Raw genomic sequence first — 18,827 nt, forward strand, 5'->3', positions numbered from 1 at the left:
TTGGCTGGGCCCGATGCTGCTGTATTTTGCACGGCATTGACCCCTTGCTGTGGTTTTCCTCCAGTGTTCATAGTGATCCCACAAAGAACTCAGGAATGGGGAAAACAAAAAACAAAACAAAAACCGTTGAATTAAGACTCCAAATGTACCTCAGTGTTCTAATGTATATTTAGTGAGGCTTTTTTTTTTCTAGTTTTCTGAAACTCCAGTGTTTTTAAAGATGTCTTTTTTTTTTTCTTTTTTTTGCAGCTAGTCATTTCTGACACTTTAAGAACACTGACACTTGCTCTCCAGCTCAGAGTTAGGAAAGTAGATTTTTAGGGGCATGTTGGAGTGTTAGCTCTCACTGCCACACCGTGGAAATGAAAAGGCAGTTTAATGTTGGAGACCCTTGGGACCAGAAGGTGAAAACTTGGAAGAGGAGAACCTTATATCTGAAGAAATGCATCTGCTCCCTTACTTAGTGAGGGTTGATATACGGTATATGGCCAGTGCTTCAGGATGTTTTGGGGACTGATGTAACATAATTGCCAGCAAAGTGCACCATTTACCCTTGACTGAGATGGCCCACGGTTGCCGTATGAAAACACGAGCAGTTCATCAACTGCACATGTCCTGATTGTTTTGGAAGAATGGCATAGGAGTGGAAACCAGAGGTGGGCTACTTTAAGGTGAAATCACAACTGAGACAGTATGCAAAGCAGCTTGGAAGCATTCATCCTGCAGGGAGCCCATAGGCCTCCAAGGCCTGCAGGTGCGAGCACTCGGGGTGTGTGACTTGGTGAAGTCGCTGGTAAATCTCAGGGCAGTACAGAGAGGCGCACGGATTTAAACTCCCTAAGGAGGCGCAGACACCAGCGGCAAGGCATTTTGTGTGACCATCTAGCGCAGTGTAGCCGTAGCAAGGGCTGCTTTACGCGGTGGTGTGCGTGTGCGTGTGCTGTGTGTGCGCTCGGCACGGGTGGGCTTGCCCATCTGCAGGATGTTTCTGTTAACCAACCTGACCAAAAAGCATATACCCCCCCCCCAAACCATGACCACGCATGGCTTCTCCCCCAACTACCATGGCTCTCTGCCCCCACCTTTTCCCCCTTCGTTAGGTTCCATGCTGAGAGCCGTATGTTCATTGTAAAAACAATTCCATTGTGTTCCTTTTAAGCGTCCATCTCTTGTAGTTTTCTTCCTGACCCTTTATGTCTGGTGTGATTCCCTTCTCTTTCTTTCTTGTTGAACTTTTTGGGAGAAATTTTGTTAGACATGGTTTTACATTACAGACACCATAAAATTCATTCGCTTAGAGCCTCTGGCTGGGGTCATTAGAGAACACCTCCCATGAATGTTCCCTCCCATCACTGTCCTTCCTACACAGGTTGAGCTGACCAGGCCATCCCCCGGAGAGCACCTGTTCTCAGCGTTAAGTTCCTCCATGCGGAGCTTGATAATTTGTGGTTTATGAGCACCTCCCTAAAACCACAGTGAGGTTCCATCTACCGAAGAACCCAGAACGAATCCAGTTCAGGCCCCACAGATGTTTCTTGTGACCTTGCAGGGTGAAAACCTTCTGGGTTCTTCTGGGATTGTACTTCTCCGTCCTATCAAGTAACCTTTAAAATCTTGGACTCCCACCCCCAGAACCTCAAGTTTGTGGTTTATCTGCTCGAAAACAGTAACAACAACAACAACAACTTAAAAGCACAACTCTCCGGGGAGGTTTCACGGAACACTTTAGGAATATTTTAATGCCTAGTGTAAAAAACCAAACTCTTTGCGCGTCATAGGGCATTTTCCTGAATTCTTTTAGCTCGTTGGCTGGCTCTGCCTGAGCCCCGTAAGAATCAGAGAAACCAATAAATAGCAGTTTTGATCAGAAGCTTTGAAAGCCGTAGTGTACACTCTTAAACGACTTCTTTTCTGGGGGCAGCAAAAAGCTTTTATGGCTCTCACCAGGCACTTCATTCTGATGGGCCCATATGCTGCACCCGCTTAGATCCCATCCCGCCAGAGCGCCCCGCGCCCGCTGCACGGCCGAGCCAAGACGTTGTTTTAAGAGGCGTGTTTGTGTGGGCACGCTGAAGGGGTCAGGACACATCAAAGGTAATCTTAAAAAGAGAACCTCTTGCTGCCTCCTCTCTTTATATTCAGAAAGGTCGTTTCTTAGCCAACTATTTGCAAGGAGCCCTCTCCTGAGGCATTTACCCCGTTGTTATTTTTTACTTGTGATTACAATAAGTCGCTTATCCCCCAAACAGATTTAAGAACAATAAACAAATACAAGAGGAAAAGGAACATCTCATCAATAACAAAGACTGCATCTAAAGGCGCTGAGTTTTGTGACTCTTTTACATCTCTTTCCAAGCAAAGCAGGAGTCCTACAGAGAAAGGAATTCAAAAGATATGAAAATTATAAAAATAGTAAAAGGATCCAGTTTTAGTCAGGATCTTGTAATTTCTGGGGAGAAATGGAGCTTGGTACGATCTCAGCTCTTTATTTACATTAAGGCTTGTTTGTGATATAGCTAAAATTAGGTTTTAAGCCTGTCCACTGTGGTGAAATGTGGTAAATCATATTGTTCACAGTGCAGAAAGAGCCTTTCCCTGAATTTAGACTTCACATTTTGTAGTCAAATGGTACAAAAAACAAGGGGAAAAAACTAGATCTGTGTGCTACACTGAACCTGGACAGCTGGGCCCAGTGCTGACCAGTCACGTGTTGGGAGGCGGGGAGGGCACTGCCAGCTAGAAAAGTGACTTTGCTGTGGACTCTCCTGCTCCTAGGGGTGTTGGATTTTCTTTTCTAAGGCAGACAGCACAGCTACGAAAACCATGCAATTTGGTACAATTATGTTATCCCTTCTTTCTCCGTCCACCCCCCTACCCCCCTTCCCCCCCCCCCCCCCCCCGCCATGGTCTAATGAAAGACTTTGAGGTACAATTCATCGCTGATAAGTAGTCCCTCTGCCTGGAATGTTTATTAGACTGACAGCACAATGCACTCTCCTTGCCACTTAGGACTCAGATGAATTTTAATAGGAGCAAAAAGCTTTTATTTGCACTGTAATTTCACTTAAGGATCATATCCTTCAGAAACTGGCAGACACTTGTATGTCTTGATTGCAAAACACACACTCAGGAGTAAAGAAACATGCAAAAGATGTTATTATTCAACCTGTCACAGTGGCAAATCTGAGCGGAACTTAGGCCATCGGTGCTCCTCCTGGGGGTCTCCCTTGCCCTTTCAGAACAAGTCCCACAAAGAGCACCCAGAAGGAATTCCGCCATGCCTGTACAGAACTAGAGGGAGAGTTCTATTTTGCCTTTGCATCCCTGCCATCATGATGCCCACAGGCGGCTTTGAGTTACAGCATCTTTTTTCGAACAAAATGGAGCTGCCTCCGTGTTGTATCTCTCTTACCCAAGGGAGATGCAATTTGGAAGGAATTCAGAAATCTTCAGGTGCTGGTTTCAGCCTCACTGAGTAACCCCTCCTCAAACCAGCTGAGTTTGTTTCTTTTTGGGTAGACCAAACTGTGGCTCTTCTATTTGTTCGTAGAGATCCAGGATATTTTCCCCTGGCAGGCAGAAACTCTATTAGAAATGTTCTGTTTGACTGAACTCCCCTTAACCTGCCCGATTGTTTGAGAACCATATACAAAAGGTTCCATTAAAAATACTTGCTTGTGCATAATGTTTCTCTCAATGGCTTGAAGTCTGATATTATTGTCTCTCTGTGTAGAAGATAGTCCTTCTATTTCATTTTTATCTGCCCTAAGCGTCTTGGTACCTTGGAAAGACTACGCCATGTTGTGTCCAAAAAGAAGAGCTAACTTTTTCTGTAGTGAATATAACATACTGTGCCTCCAGAAAGAGATTGAATTTTAAATAGTATTTTGCCCCAAACGAACACTGAAACCCTTTGTCTTAACTTGGTGGCGCGGCCGCTCTCGCGGGGAGCAGGAGCCTGAGACAGCGATCTGCTGCCATCTGCTGGCGGGTGCCCGCAGAGTCACCCCTCTCCCTCCTGCAGATCCAGCCAGCTCATAGAATCCGTGTTAATTGGGATAAGTTTGTAAGCAGTGAAGGGAATATAAGGAAAAATCCTCACTGTTTTCTTTACAAAGTTTTGAGATGTTTGTCTTACAGGGTGACTGCTATTTCTCACTAATTAATTACTGGAGTTGTTCTCGTTTCAAGAAATTTCTTAAATAACCAGCTCACAACATGTGCCAGAAGCAAAATGACTATATTTTGTTTCTCTGTACAATAATTAAAAACCATTGAATTCAAAGTTGTGATCATTTAAATTTCAGAGCTAAAAATCTGATTCTGAAAGAATGCTACCTTTGAGGAAAAGTTCATTTAGACTCACTTACGTTTTTTTACCCCCTTAAGTACAAGGTGCATATATTAACCAAACTGGCTGCAGAACTGAACAAATTTATGCTGCAAAAAGCGGCTGAGGACACAAGCAGCATTCTCCGCTCCCCGATGCCTGGCGTGGTGGTGACCGTCTCTGTCAAGCCTGGAGACGTGGTAAGGACCGAGCCTGTCTGTGGGATGAGGTGGACTGAGCGCAAAATCACATTCCGTGCAGCTCTTTCTTGACTCCTGCCACCCCCACAAAACCGCTAAATAGCTTTTGCACATTCTCTGTCCAACTGCTTCACATTTGAATTGGGTTAGTAACAGTATCCCTGAGTGTCTCCCCTACCGAAGACCTGGGACTGGAATAGAAATAAGGCCAGAGTCATTCTGTTAATTGGCAAACGCAGTATTTTGGAAGTAGTTTATTTAACATTTCTATTTGCTTTCTAGTTCTCTGTGCTTTAAGTATCCTTGAAGAACTGACACCAAGCGATAGTCCTTTGATGGGGAACTCTCTATGATTTCTGGGGCTAAGGAAAGCTAATTCCATAAACTGTGCGGTACAGAGCACTTCCGTAACTTGATACATATAATTCAGGATCACAGTTTGAAGCTTTTCATCTCGACCTTGTGACATTAAGGCACAAATCAAAGCTATCTTAGTATTTCCTCACATGTTCAGAATCACCATAACATGTTATGGGCAGATTGGTAGGATGCATTTTCATAGAGCATGGAGAGAGAGCTCTATTGATTCGCAGCAAAAATTTGTAAAAAGAAAACAAAGATGCAACCAGATTTCTAGGGGACAGTTAAATACTAGCATTTTTATTTATGTGCTGGAAAATCATGGCCCAACATGATAGTCTTTAATGGATGGTATGGCGGTGACTCCATTGTGTGTCTCAGTGAAATCACAGGAGTTTACATACTTTCCCGTCAAGAGTGCATTAAAACTTCCTCTGTATTTCTTTATTAATATACTTAGTAAAATCACATGGAGAAAAACTCATGTAGCTTGCATTGGCCTCTAGAGAAATATTTATAATAAAAGAATATTAAGAAAAAATGATCAGGAAAAAACGAAAACGATCAGTTTGTTCTTTAAATGATTAGCCCTGAAATTGATAAGTGAAGTCAGAAAACTGACTTAGCAGTTGCTCTTACCTGATGATATAGAAACAGAACTCTACCCACTCTTCTAGAAAGGCATAGGAGAGGCTCAGTAGCTACGAATTGTTATATTTACTTTAAAGGCTTTGACATTCCTGGAAGAAAACCCTCATTAAGACTGTCTTATTAAGGATTTAGGAGAAGCGATACAGAAAATTACATTTATATGTTGAATATGGGGAGGGGTTTGCCTCGTTGGTCTTCATTCTAAAGGGCTAGGGTCCTAAGATGATAGCTCGTCGGCCTTGACATGAAGAATGCTTACACCAAGACGTCGAATCGCTAAGTTGTACACCTGAAACTAATGTAATCTTGTGTGTCAAATATACTATTTGGATTTTGTAAAAATGCCTCCACTCACTCACTGCATTATGAATCTTCCAGCAACTAGACGTGCAGGTTGGTAAACAGTGTGGTGGGTTCTTTCTTTTTTTCCGTTTTTCATCTTAAGCCTTTTCTAGAAGCTACATAGGCTGCCATCCTGAGCTTGTCCTAATTGTGTGGCTTTAATTATAAAATCACATTTGCACTTAAAAAAATAAGTGTAACTGAAATCCTTACTTTTCCAACACCTGAATCAAAACCAGAGGCAGGGTGGGGGGCAAGAGGGGCTCACACCGTGGTCGGTCTTGCTCCTCCCTTGACACTGGCCTCCCCCGCACCACTCCTGGGGCAGAGAACCGGGGAGCATGTAGCCTCCTTGTTTCCAGCAACTGCTTTCTCCAAGTCTGGCTTCTCCAGACACCAGAAGGGTTTAGGCTTCATACTTTCCGTGTCCTGCCTAATAATCTAATGGGGGAAAGCAAAGCATTTAGTAAATTGGAACAACGTGGGGTTAGTCCTTGGTTCATTGGGATAGCTCAGATATTGAAAACCACCACCAGTCATTAAATGTGGGTATTCAAGAATGGTTTAATTTGAGAACCAACTGTTAAAAATGTTACTGTGGGGTCATGGGACCTCTACTTTATGTAGTCCTTTAAAGTCCAAGTCTGGGTGTGCACCCCTAGTGAATTGGCTTCTAGTCTCTGTGTGGTTCCCCTTACTTAGAAATGCTCTCTGCACGCATGTGCCTAGGCTGGTCAGGGAGAGTGCACACCTTCTTAAATTCTTCGCCCCAGCTTCCGGTGCCACTTTTGGTCCTTGCTGAACTTCCTTTCTTACTCTGTGCCGTCGTGTTTTGGTAAAACAGTATTTTCTCTTGAGTTAGTAGTTGTGAGAAGTGTCCCAAACCATTCCCTTCCCCAAATGCAGGGTGAGAAGCTTCATCTTGGGCTCTTAACAGCAGCTTCTATCATTAAATCTGCCTTGTGTAATTAAAACACAAGAAACTTTCCTTTGACCAAAGGCACACGCTTACTTGAGGCCATTATGAGAAAATAATACTTGTAACTTTTAAGTTTTGTGGTTTTAAATTATTTTAGTGCCACGGGCATGTTGTGTTGTTCTTAGCAATAACAATAGCTGAGCCAGAGTTCCACTTGTATCAGTAGAAAGATAATGGAATCAGTCATCCCGGTGTGTTTTCAAGGAAAACAAGGACATAAGAAACAAATAGGGGCCTACAGCTCTTCTCGTTTTCTTTGAAGTGTTATTTTTTTATAGTTTGAATTCCAGTAATCTGAAATTTTTATATTCAGGTTAAGTAAAACTTGAGAAATCTTAGAATGGAGCTCCTGGCAATAATGTGTTCCACAAAAGCATCACATAAATAATAAATAATAAATCTGTTTTGTGAGGCAAACAATCTTAACAGAGTTAAAAAAAAAAAAAAAAACCTCAGGGCGAAATGATGTGGGGTGGCTGCTCAAAAGTAAGAAATGCCCTCTGAGAGCTTCCTGTGGAAAGGTCTTTCCCCTCCTAAAGCACGGAAGCTGTGTTCTTTTGGATTCACGCGGCAGAAGTTTCTAATATCCTTTCAGTGTCTGTTACATGGTATTTAACATTAAATGTGGCAGTAAAATCATTTTTCAAGTGATTGTAGAGTAGCCTTTTTGAACAAGTGGGAGGGGGTTGTAGTCAACAGTCAAACACATACCAGCAAACAAACCACTAAGAAAGAAAGAAAGCGGATTGCGGAAAGTCAGGAGACACACATTTAATTCAGAAGACAGTTGGCAGAATGACTTTCATATGCTTTTGTCTGTTTTTGTTTTTGTTTTCTTGTTTTTTTTTTTTTTTGGTTTTTTTTGGTTTTTTTTTTTGGTAATCAGCCTTCTGAAAATAATTTTGCAACGGACTTTCATTTCAGTTGGAAGAAATCCCTATTTTCCTGTATATTTAGCACCATCATACACTGGTGGCATTTTAATCAAAGCCAGGATTTTTTATAACTTGTTTTAATTTTAAAATGTCTGTCTTTAGGATGTTGTCGAACAACAGTATTAAGTACACATATTCTCTCATAATAATGGCAGAGTGCACCTGCCAGCTTTAGACTGAGAGCTGCTGAAATGGCATAAAGTCAGTAAGGAGCAGAGTTGTTTTGTTAGTCCTTCGATACGAGAAACAAAGCAGAAAATGAGGCAACCCAAGGGGAGACTTTCCTGTCGCAATCAATCAAGATTTCTTCTGAGGTGGGTTCCAGTTAAGCAGACATCTCAGATTTGCATCAGAAATATTTGTCTTCTCGATTACAGTAACAGTGGAGACCTGAACCAGAGGCAGGCTGTGTCCCCACTTAGGTAATTACCACTTTGTGACTTACTAGTTTGTGAGAACAGGTCCAGTAATAGATTGGCAGCAAGTACCTGTTGCTGCTTTTCTTGCCACTTAACCTGTTCAGTATTAGTGAGACAGGCTTGGTGGTATTTTTGTGGGGCCAAGACGAGGGAGATGTACTCGGTGAGGGCACTGACCTTTAGCAGCAGGGGAAGTAGGTGTTTGGGACTGTTGTTGTCACGCATGGGGTCTTGGGCACAAAACTATATACTCTAACGTGCACCAGTGAAGACAAAATTTGTGATCATTAGTGGGAGTCCTCCCCCCCCCCCCCCCCGGCCCCAGAGTTAGCCCTGATTTTTTTCCTCCTTGCACGTGCTCCTGCAGGGGTTCCGGGGGAAGGTTCCCAAGCAGTTGGATGGCCACTGATCATGAGACACAGGTGCGCCGTTTCAGAGTGTGGCATTCATACCCCCCTCTGCCCCCAGACCATGTGGAGCTGAGCCCACAGCTGATCCTGGGGAAAGCGCATGTAAAATTTGGCAAGAGACCTTTAGTTTTCATTTCTTGAAGAAACAGATTTGGAGCCTCTTTTGCTCTTAGGCATTCTGGATGGCATTGGAATGGGCCCTCCTGACATGTTTATCTGGCAGTGACTTGTATGCCCCGTACAGCCCAGTATAATAATGATAATGGTGTCTTTCCCTGGCAGAGGCCCTGGCTCGACGGATGGATTTTCCAGTTTCTGGATATCTTGATGGACACTCGTGAAATCACGACAGTAATTACATTTTCATGTTTTATCGCAGTTTACTTGACAAGATGCCAGTTTTTCACCTAGACCTCAGATGGTATTTTAAAGCAGGTATAAATAAATATCTGCATTCATTACTCAACATTTCTAAACTTTAAATTACAAAATATTACAAACATAAAGTTACAGAGAATAATACAAGTACTCATGCTCTCTGCGTACCTTTCCTGTATTTCCACTTGTACTTAACCATAAAACATTGCTCACACTGTGGACTTGCCCGTGGCCCCTCCCTACCCTCATCAGATTCCTGTCCTGTCTTCTTCAAGCGATGGCTACCCGGAATTTGGCCTTATCTTTTCCAGGTAACATTCGCTTTTCAGTGTTTAGGTAAATTTTTATTGGAGGTAACCACCTGAGAATTTTTACAGTGTAACTTAATGATAATTATAAGAGAAATATTTTACAGATCAATCAATAAATACTGTAGGTGAGTCTTCTGCAAGTTGGGCATTTGATTTTATTTTTCAAGAAATGATCCACTTGGGATTAGAGGCTATGTTGTCTTCATTTTAACCATTTTTGAAGATGGCAGTTCTCGAGATCTTTTCTCACCCTTTTGCTTAAAAAAAAAAAAAGAAAAAAGCCAAAAACACTGAATCACTGAGGGCTTTAAAACAGCATATTTCACAGAGGTAGAGGATCCAGACTGATACCTTAAAGATACTGTTAAGTTCTTCTCTAACTCTGGGGGCTTTGGCTCCAGTTCCTGGCTACTTAGAGGGCAGTAAGGAGAAATGTTTTTCATTTTAAGGAAAACTAGACTTTTATCTTGGCCACGACTCTGTATTCTCTCCCGGAGCCTCTCTGCTCCCTCGTCCACTGTACAGACCCAGGGAGGCAGCTCTGGGCGGGGGCGGTGGGGGGAAGCGAGGCCAGCGCTGCGCAGGCAGGGGCCTGGAGTCCCCCCAGCCGGCAGCCTTGGCTGAGGTGTCACCTCTCCTTGCTCCTGGGTGAGCAGGCGGCTAGAGCACAAACCCATTGCTGGAGGCCTTAGACTGGAGATAAGGGGTTTGGTGGCATTTCTTTCACCCGCCTCCTCTTTCTTTGTAAATTTGATGACGGTTCCTTCCATCACTGCTTAAATACTAGACCATCTCCCCGGGTCTCCCTCCCTCCCTCTTTACATGAAGATGTTGGGATGTGAATGCACATTTCTTCTTCAGGAAATATCAGGGGATATTTACCAGCCTATCTTACCGGCTCAGAAAGAGGAAGTTATTATAATCAGATTCTAGCAGTGCCTTTTAACCAAATCTGAGAGGCCTTTTTCTTGTGGCTGTTAACTGCGCCTTTCTTCAGATCTAAGGGCCGTAAAATGCATTGCATTCAGGCACCTGTGTTCTAAGTAGAACAGCCTTTAAAAATGTAATTGAAGGATTTTCACTTTTGTGGAGTCGTCAGCAGGGTTGATATTGATCCGCGCTTTCGGGTGGCCCAGAAGGGGAGCCTGCAGCAGGCCGGTAAGCCCTCCGAGCCTTCTGTCTAATTTGGCAGAAAAACACAGAATGTAGGACAACAAAAGAAGGCTCCCTTTTCCATAAAAATTCGTCCTCCCACCCACCCCTCTTCCCCAAAAAGGGGACTTAATTTTTCAGCTGCACACAGTGATTTGGTGCTCACTCTTGCATTGAAACAGTTGCTGTCTGAACAGGCAGGAAACAGTTTTCTTTTAATTGCTGAAATCATTCGGAAGTGCTGCGTGCCCTGCTTCTATACAGCAGATGCTGTGCATTAATTGGCCTGCGTAGAAGTGACCCAGGGTTCCTTGCAGCGGGCCCAATTTTAGGCAGAGGGTTTAAATAGCTTATTTATTATTGTGTATAATCTGGCGTACATTATGTGCTCCTGCACGTGTCGTATTTCATGGTCTGCAGTTTCTAATGTCATGTGGGCTTCAAAACCTGTGTTTCTCTGGTAATGTACTAGCAGCAGGTAAGCTCAAAATACCATCCATCAGGAGCTAATTTTTTATCCAGATACCACAATGACTGATGAACCTGTCTTTTGTGTGAATGTTTAGCACAGTAGAAAGCCATATGCCACTGGCACCGTTTCCGGGGCCTTCTTTACAGTTGCCGGAGAGGAGGCTTACAGGGGGAAAACCCTCCGTGACATTATGTCCTCTCTCCTCCACTTAAAGGATAACACCTTTAAAACAGCCCTGGTTCTGGACGACAAAAGAGGGTAGGACCCATCTCAGAGGAAAGCCGACTCCCGTAATCATTTTCTTTATCAGAAATAGGACTGCACACTCTTAATAGGGAACCTTGTTTTGTTTCTCCCCGTCTGTTCCAAACAGACCTTCACCCATTAGAAGGGCCTCCCCTGTGTGGGAAGAGCACAGCTGTTACTGTAAACCTCATCCCGGCACTGTATCACCCCCATTTTGTGGCTCTGAAGGATGAAATTGAGAAATGGGATACTGTGCAGTCAGCCTTTACATCTCCAATTTTAGGCCTTTGCCATCATTTTCATGCTTTTATTCCAAATCAAATAACATTAGTGAGCTACACCACCTTCTGATGAATGTCTGCCCTCGAGCACAGCTTTCAAGTCTGGACTTTTGGGGGCTCCCTTTTATGTTTGGTGGAGGTCTTTCTTCCCCCTCTCCCTGCTCGCGCTCTTCCTGCACTTTTCTTTGAGCCTTCTTCGTGCATTCGCAGTCAGCACGATACAAGTTGCCAGACGTGTCCCCGTCTTCGCGTGCTTTCCAAGAGGCACGTGTGCTGGAGAAGGGTCTGTGTCTTTTCATCTTTGGGGAAGGAGGGAAGCGAACTTGGGAGAAGGATATTGGGGGCTTTAATCAGAAATAAGAAGGGGTTTAAATCATTAGCACAACAAAGCATACTATAAGCTTGAAGATAAAAGTCTCTGGGGAAAGAGTCCTCTGAAAATAAATGGAACTTGATAGATTTCCATATCATTTATAACTTCCCTTAATTACACTTGGAAGACTTGCCAGTAAAACTGGAAAATTGGCAGCCTATATCCATTAGAGTCATTTTGCCGACCATGGCAAGCAGCTGGCTTTACTGGATTTTATTTCCCATCACTCACAATTAATCATCAGCTGGAGATGTCTGAAACTCTTCAGCGCAGAGCACTGCCGGGTGACATTCAGGCCTCCTAAACATGCTAAAATCTGCTGAGTAAATGGGCTGAGTTTTCTCTCCAGCTTACTCATTTTGGAGCGAGGCAGGCCCCCGCTTAATGAGCGCTGCGCTCTGATAATCGGATGCGAATGTGAACCTTGACCCCATGTCAAAGGAGAGGACGCAATAAGCCGGATGAAAGATACAGGACTCAGGCCTCCAAACTTTACACCAATTAGACAGGGAGCGGAGAAGGACATCAGGCTGACTAGGTTTATCGAAAAGACTTGCGAGGCTTGTGACCATTTTGTAAGCCCAACGTCGGAGACCTCCTGTCACAATCAGTGAGCCTTTATCAGATGATGCACAAAAGTGTTAGAGAAGTGTGTGCACGGAGCCTTCGGGAGCCGCGCGCTCACGTGGAGCCGTCGGGGCCAAGTTCCCCACGTCAGTGCTCCGGGCCCATGCCGCGCCTGCCTGGGCTTCGCAGGCACCTGGGGAAATGGGGGCGGTGTCACCGCGACCTCGTGAGCCCCGTGGGCAGGCCAGCCACCACTGCTGGACTGGAGGCTCCCAGATCGCGGGGTGGGGGTGGGGGGCCCTGGGATGCCCTTGGGTGCGGCGGGCCAAGCCCGGGTGGGGCGCCCTGACAGCGTGGCCCGCGGTCCCCGACCTCGGCATCCACCCCACGTAGCTTCTCCGGCTGGGGTTGTTGAGGTATGACATAATGTGAATTTAGAACACGTCCGCGTGTGCGTGTGACTCGATTCTGCTGACCAAGACGGACCTCTCTGTTTTGTGGGGTCTCAAGGGACAGCTTCCAAGACTTCTTTCTCTTTCAGGGATGAATGAGTGAAAACAGACTAGAAAACCCATTGCTAAGTGAACAGAGAGGGAGAAGTGAGTACTTCACATTCCACCCGGACCGAAGTAGAGATGCAGACTGGCAGGTGGAGGGAAGGGACCAGGGCGGGGAGCAGGAGGGAGAGGAACCGGATGTGGGTTCGGGGCAGTGCTGCCAGTGGCCCCTTGGAATCCGAGGCGCTTTCTTTGAAGTCCTTTTAATCAAACTGCCAGAGGGACTTAATAAGAGCATTTTCACTTTGGGACTTGTCCCCCTCTCCTGCTTCTCTCTGTCTAAATCCAAGGTTTTGTTTTTCTGAGTAGTGTGATTGGGGACCTCTGCTTGAGTCACCTGTATGGCACCTCTTTTCACATCACGCAGGCTCTGGGCGCCCGGGGCCAGCCGGGCAGGATGGCCGGGGGTGGCGAGAGCAGAATCCTGTGAACTTGCCCCGCGCTCCAGCGGGCCCTGGTCTAAGCACCAGTGTGACCAGCTCATGTCGGGTCGTGGCCTGGGCTCCGCTGCCCTTTAGCACAGGTTCTATGGTATCCTTGTCAGGTTGGTCTTGCCCCCTTGGTGTGACCGCTGGAAACTTCCAGAGTTTATTTCTTTTTCATATTTGCATTAATTGTGACTTCACTTGAAGATCCCGGAAAGAACGGTGAGGGTCGCTCAGTCTGGCCTGCAGACCCTGAGCCGGGCCGAGCAGCTGACAGGGAACAGACCTGCTACGGGGGGTGGGGGGTGGGGTGTGCCCTCCCCCACGAAGCCCACAGGGCCCGGGGCCGGGGAGCCCTGGGCTCTCGGTGGGAGGCCGGGTGGGGGGCAAGCTCACACAGGTCCCTGCCATGGGCACTAGGCCAGCTGTGAAGGAGAGAGCTACCAGCACCTGAGGGGGGGGGGGGGTGGGGGTGGGGGGAGGGGGGTTGGACAGGGGAGAGCTGGTTAGTTTGGATAGAATTTACATTCTGTTGTGTTGGGTGTCAGATCCATTTCCAGAAATCCCCCCTGGCATCTTCTGCCAGGATGCCCAGTCGTCAGGTGGGGACGCCGAGCAGAGAGGCCAGCTCTGGCTCCTCAGCCCCCAGGAGACCGTGGTGCAGGCCCACCAGGGGTTTGTGAGCGGGACCCCTCCAAGGGAGTCGCCCTTCTCCCGTCTCGCTGGGCCCCGCCTGCCTCTGAAAAGAAAAAAGGCCCCGGAACGACGACCGGAGGGGGCACGTGTGCCAACGCCCACCTGCTGCCCCCCTGCCCTGCGATGAGCGGCCCTCACGTGCGCATCCTCCGCTCTCCGCAGGATGCAGATGCCAGGAGAAAATGAAGCAAAACGGGCAGTGAGCACAGAGCTTCAAAGCCCAGCTCCCCAGCTCAGCGTCTCTCCTCCGTGCCAGCCCCGCAGCTTTGGCAGCCCCTGTCCCAGGTTTCTGTGCCAGGAGAAGGCAGCCCACCACCTGATCAGAGGAGGAAAGGAATGCACGGGGCGCAGGCAGCCCCGACTGCCAGCGAGACAGCTTGTGCCACACAGGGGGCCGGGGGCAAGGGTGGGGGGGAGCTCGGAGATCATCTGGGGATTTCAGGAAAGAACATTCTCCAGGCGCTCCTGCCACACTGGGCCAGCGCCACCTTGGTGGTGTGAGTGCCCTGGGGCCCCACCCCAGGGTGCCCACCAGCACCCCAGAAGAGCCAGCCAGTTGCCCTGGGAAACAACTTTACCATTTCAAAGACTGGGAGGAGGCCCTTATTCAGAGGAGAAAAATCCAGCCCGCTCCTTGATCCTTCCCCATCAAGGGCAGCGAAGAGAATAAACAGAGCGGCCTTTGGTCACAGCTGCCTGCTGCTGGAAGCCCCAGGCTTAGCCCCGGGAGCTCATGCCAGCTCCACCTGGACTGGCCCCGCCACGAAAGGCAGGTGAAGCTTCAGCCAGTGCCTGTGGGAGCTACCGGTCTCCTTGCAAGGACCGGGCAGAGCTTGAGAAATCCCTCCCTGTGTTGGAAGGCACTTTCCAGGAGCCACCTGGTTGTTACTTGGCGTGTCCTGCAGAAGTTGAGACCGTGGTCCCCATGGCTGGCTGCTGTTCCCGGCAGCCCCCGCCCCCCCCCCCCCCACCCCGCCCAAGGTGATAGACAGGAACACTATTTTTTGGTCACAGCTTTCCTGAGATAAAATTCACATCCAGTGCAGTTTGGCCCCTTACAGCATGCACTTGGTGGTTGTCATGGCTTCACAGTTAGGGGTGCAACCGTCACAGCATTTTCCTCACCCCTAAAAGAAATGCTGTGTCCACCAGCGGTCACTCCCCTCTGCCTCCCAGCCCCCAGAACCCCCAGATTTCTCTGTATGTAGAGATTTGCCAAATCTGGACATGTCACATTAAGTGGAAAACATCCCATTTTGCCACATCTCTGTAGCAAAGGCAGATTCAGAGACTGATTCCCAGGGGAGACCCCACAACCAGCCCCCCTAGTCCTCCAACATCAGGGATTTCTTTTTCCAGTGAGGATTTGATGATAGAGAAAATTGTCCTTCTCTGTTGTCCCCCAAGAAGAACTTGGAACATGAAGTATTAGAGGTCGTTGCTGCTGTTTGGATAACATTTCAGAGCATTTGACAAAGAATCTCTTGATGGCTTCACTCTTGAGCATTGTTGCAAAATTACAACGATTTTAAAACGTGTGTCCTTTTTCTGTTTGCTCTTCCAGGTAGCAGAAGGCCAGGAAATTTGTGTGATTGAAGCCATGAAAATGCAGAACAGTATGACAGCTGGGAAAACTGGCAAGGTACGTCCCCAAGTTCCCAGTAGCCCTTGCCAGCTCTGTGACAGGAAGCAGAATTTCCACCCTTGGATTTTGGATGGGTAGGCCTGGAAGGGACCGTGGAGGTGACCCCTGCCAGCACACCAGGACATTAAGATTGGGAGCTCTTTTCACTTTGCATCCGTGTGTCCCTGCCTCGTGGAGAGTCTTTGCGATGTGCAGGTAGTCCAAGAACAATTGTTCTTCACCTTAGTGTCTTTCAAATTAAGGACTCTTTAATTTTTAATGTTTACATCTGTCTTGGAGGCAGTTAGTTATCTGAGACTCAGGTGACACAGCAGGAAATGGTTTTAGAGATTGCAAAAATTAATGTAACTCTTCGAGATAATTTCTCCGCAAAGAGAACAATTCAATGTTAGATCAAGAGGAGCTGAAAGCCCCATGCACACATGTGGGATGGCATGATTTAGGGAGGAGAAAAGGTGCTATATTTGTCCTGAAACTTGCTAAGAGTAAAACTTCTTAAATGTGGTTTCTCCTTGAAGAATAAAGAAAAGTCCTTTTAATAATAACTTCATTATTCCCCCTGCTTCTAAAAAGATGCCACTCGTAGCAGAATGAGCCTTTTCTGAGGAGGGTTTGGTTTGGAAGTGTCCGGTGTCCTGGTGGAGGCGGGGTGGGGTGGGGAGGGGAGAGGACCATAGGCATCCTGCCCTGCGGCCACGCCTGGGAAGTGAGACCAAGCCTTGGGGACATGGGTGCCCTGGCAGAGAGGTGCTGTCAACTCACAGTGTCACTTGCAGAGAGATACAGCCTCTGTCACCCCAAAAAGAAATGAGGCTGATGTGCAGACAGTAGGCCTGGCTGGGGGGACAGAGGCCCAGTTTATGGTCATTGGGCCTGGAGCTGGCTGGTCAGGCTGGAAGAGGCTGTCGTGGGCTGTGCCCAGGCTCCGTGGTGTTTGGGAGAGGAGAATCGCATGATTTGGGAATTCTGCTCTCGACATCTGATTTCTTTTCTAAAAGCGGACCAACAATCGTTTCTGTTCCTGTAGAAATCGTTGCATTTGCTCCCTAGGGTTAATTTAACATTTATGCTGCATTAGTGTCAAGAAATTTCCAGGCATGATGAAGACGTGGCCTTATCTGGGGGGATCCAGAATATGTCTATGTCGTTGCGTGCCAAGGGCCCGTGTTGCTGGACCGAAGTACTAACACAAAAATGAACGCTGTCTTAGCTCCCTGAGGGAGCGTGGAGCCCTGGTCTGTCAGTGTGTTCTGTGCCCCGTGGCCTCACGGTGGCTTCTGGGTTTCATGTGGAACTTAGCTGATCCCTGGCCATCGGCGGCCCAGAGTTGCTTTCAGGGTGTCGATGGGCTCTGGGTGAACTTGTACTCTGGCCTGACCCCTTTCAGCTGGAGCCTTTCCTGCCCATCCCATTTCCTTCTGCCCCTCCCCAGCAGGGCGCCCAGGAGTGGCCAGAGGCCCCTGCACAGAGGAGCAGGCCCTGGCGAGCCTGGGGACTGGCAGCTCTTATCTGGAGGGCCATTTTTCCTCCCGGAGAAACGTTCACAATGGAAACCGGTCCTCATGTAGTAATCGCAGCATGAAAGATACACGCTATGCAAACATCGGAGGCTTCAGATCAGAAAGGGCGGCCGCTTCAGTGCCAATAGCACCTACCAGGCCTTTGAAGTGGCCACTGCACATGTTCACATCATGAAGGCCCCAGGGCTTGAATTCCAGGGAGAAAAGGTCCCTCTAGCCCTCCGCTTCCCAGTGGAGCAGTGGGGACGCAGGCCAGGGCCCCGAACCCACCGTCCGGGACGTTCTTCCTGTTTGCCAGGTGCTCAGATGGCCAGGAAGCTCTAGCCCATCGTTTGTTTCCATGCCTGAGCAGAGCCTCCAAGAAATCAAAAGACTGCTTCATCTCCACTCCAGTATCTCCCTGCTCATCTTAAATCGGAACACAAATTCGGGAAAGCAAAACTTGATTAAAATTGAGAGGAATCAGTAGAATGTAAGGGCACAGTGGCACAGCTGTGGGAGCTCAGTGCCTGTTCCACATTAGGCCATACAGTACTATCCCTGCAGCCACATGTCTTTGGAGGATTTCATTTCCCATCAGAAGGAAGTTTATGATCTCAGGCTAAGGAGTTTGTTTTGGCTCGTGTATAATTGTGTGGTATTTTTGGTTTTGGGTTTAACACTAAACCAAGTATATACCGTTAGCTCTCAGAGACCATTTCTAGCACCTGATGGTGTCGAAGAGACCGGGAGGGCTGGCTGTTGAGAGCTCATCCGGCATAAACACACTGAGCTTTTAGGACACTGTAGACGCGCGGGTGCACCCAGCGCCGGGCCCAGGCAGACAGCAGCAGAGACCCCCTGCGCCAGCAGCTTTTAGGACAGCAGGGGACAGGCCGGGGCGGGGGAAGGTGGCGAGTCACAGCCCCCAGCAAGGATGTCCCTATGCTCACAGTTTCCTCTGCCAGCAGGAGAGGACTGTTGTACCTGTGCTACGGAGCCTGCCAGGCTGCCTCCTCGTTTCCAGAAAAGGAAGATGAGATCTCCCTCGTGGTCTACTTAATAATTTTTACCCCCGCCTCCTTTTTTTTTTAATTCAAGGTGAAATCAGTGCGTTGTAAAGCTGGAGACACAGTTGGAGAAGGAGATCTGCTCGTGGAACTGGAATGAGTATTTATAGCCTTTCCGTCATCACCCAATTTAATTAGCCATTTGTATTATTATTCTTTCACACTCAATTTAGTCAAGCATTTTGCAGGAACACCCCTGTGCAGCAGATTTTACATGGTCATATTTATTCCACATATAGTCAAAACCAACATTTCTGCCAAAATATCACCAATGGAAATTTTTATTGATATAAATACTTGTACATATGATTTGTACTTCTGCTGTGAGATTTCCTAGTGTCAAAATTAAATCAATAAAACTGAGCATTTGTCTAAATATTAGCTTGCCCTTTTTTTGAATGAAGACAATGTACATAAGAGGCTACTGGCTGTGCCAGTAGACTTTAAATACTAGCGTTTCATTGTGATCCTTTAAAGCATTTTATATAAACCCCAGTTCTTTACCTCGGTTTCATGAAATTATCATTTG

General features: G+C 47.1%; 1 protein-coding gene across 7 annotated transcripts in view; it reads left to right on the plus strand.

The window, feature by feature from the left end:
- PCCA (propionyl-CoA carboxylase subunit alpha) overlaps positions 1-18,674 on the plus strand; it is a 404,001-nt gene extending 385,327 nt beyond the window's left edge. For 3 of the 7 annotated variants that reach the window (XM_027065165.2, XM_053217534.1, XM_053217559.1), the window contains 3 exons: positions 4,390-4,530; positions 15,649-15,726; positions 18,330-18,674. In XM_027065165.2, the coding sequence (XP_026920966.1) occupies positions 4,390-4,530; positions 15,649-15,726; positions 18,330-18,398 (288 nt within the window). In that variant the 3' untranslated portion in view covers positions 18,399-18,674. Of the gene's footprint in view, positions 1-1,987; positions 2,095-4,389; positions 4,531-15,648; positions 15,727-18,199; positions 18,284-18,329 lie in introns of those variants that run through there. The other 4 variants (XM_027065166.2, XM_027065168.2, XM_053217536.1 and 1 more) reach the window with 4 other exon arrangements.
- The last annotated feature ends 153 nt before the right edge of the window (positions 18,675-18,827 follow it).

The sequence above is a fragment of the Acinonyx jubatus genome, chromosome A1 (assembly GCF_027475565.1).
Source record: "Acinonyx jubatus isolate Ajub_Pintada_27869175 chromosome A1, VMU_Ajub_asm_v1.0, whole genome shotgun sequence".
Taxonomy (NCBI): domain Eukaryota; kingdom Metazoa; phylum Chordata; class Mammalia; order Carnivora; family Felidae; genus Acinonyx; species Acinonyx jubatus.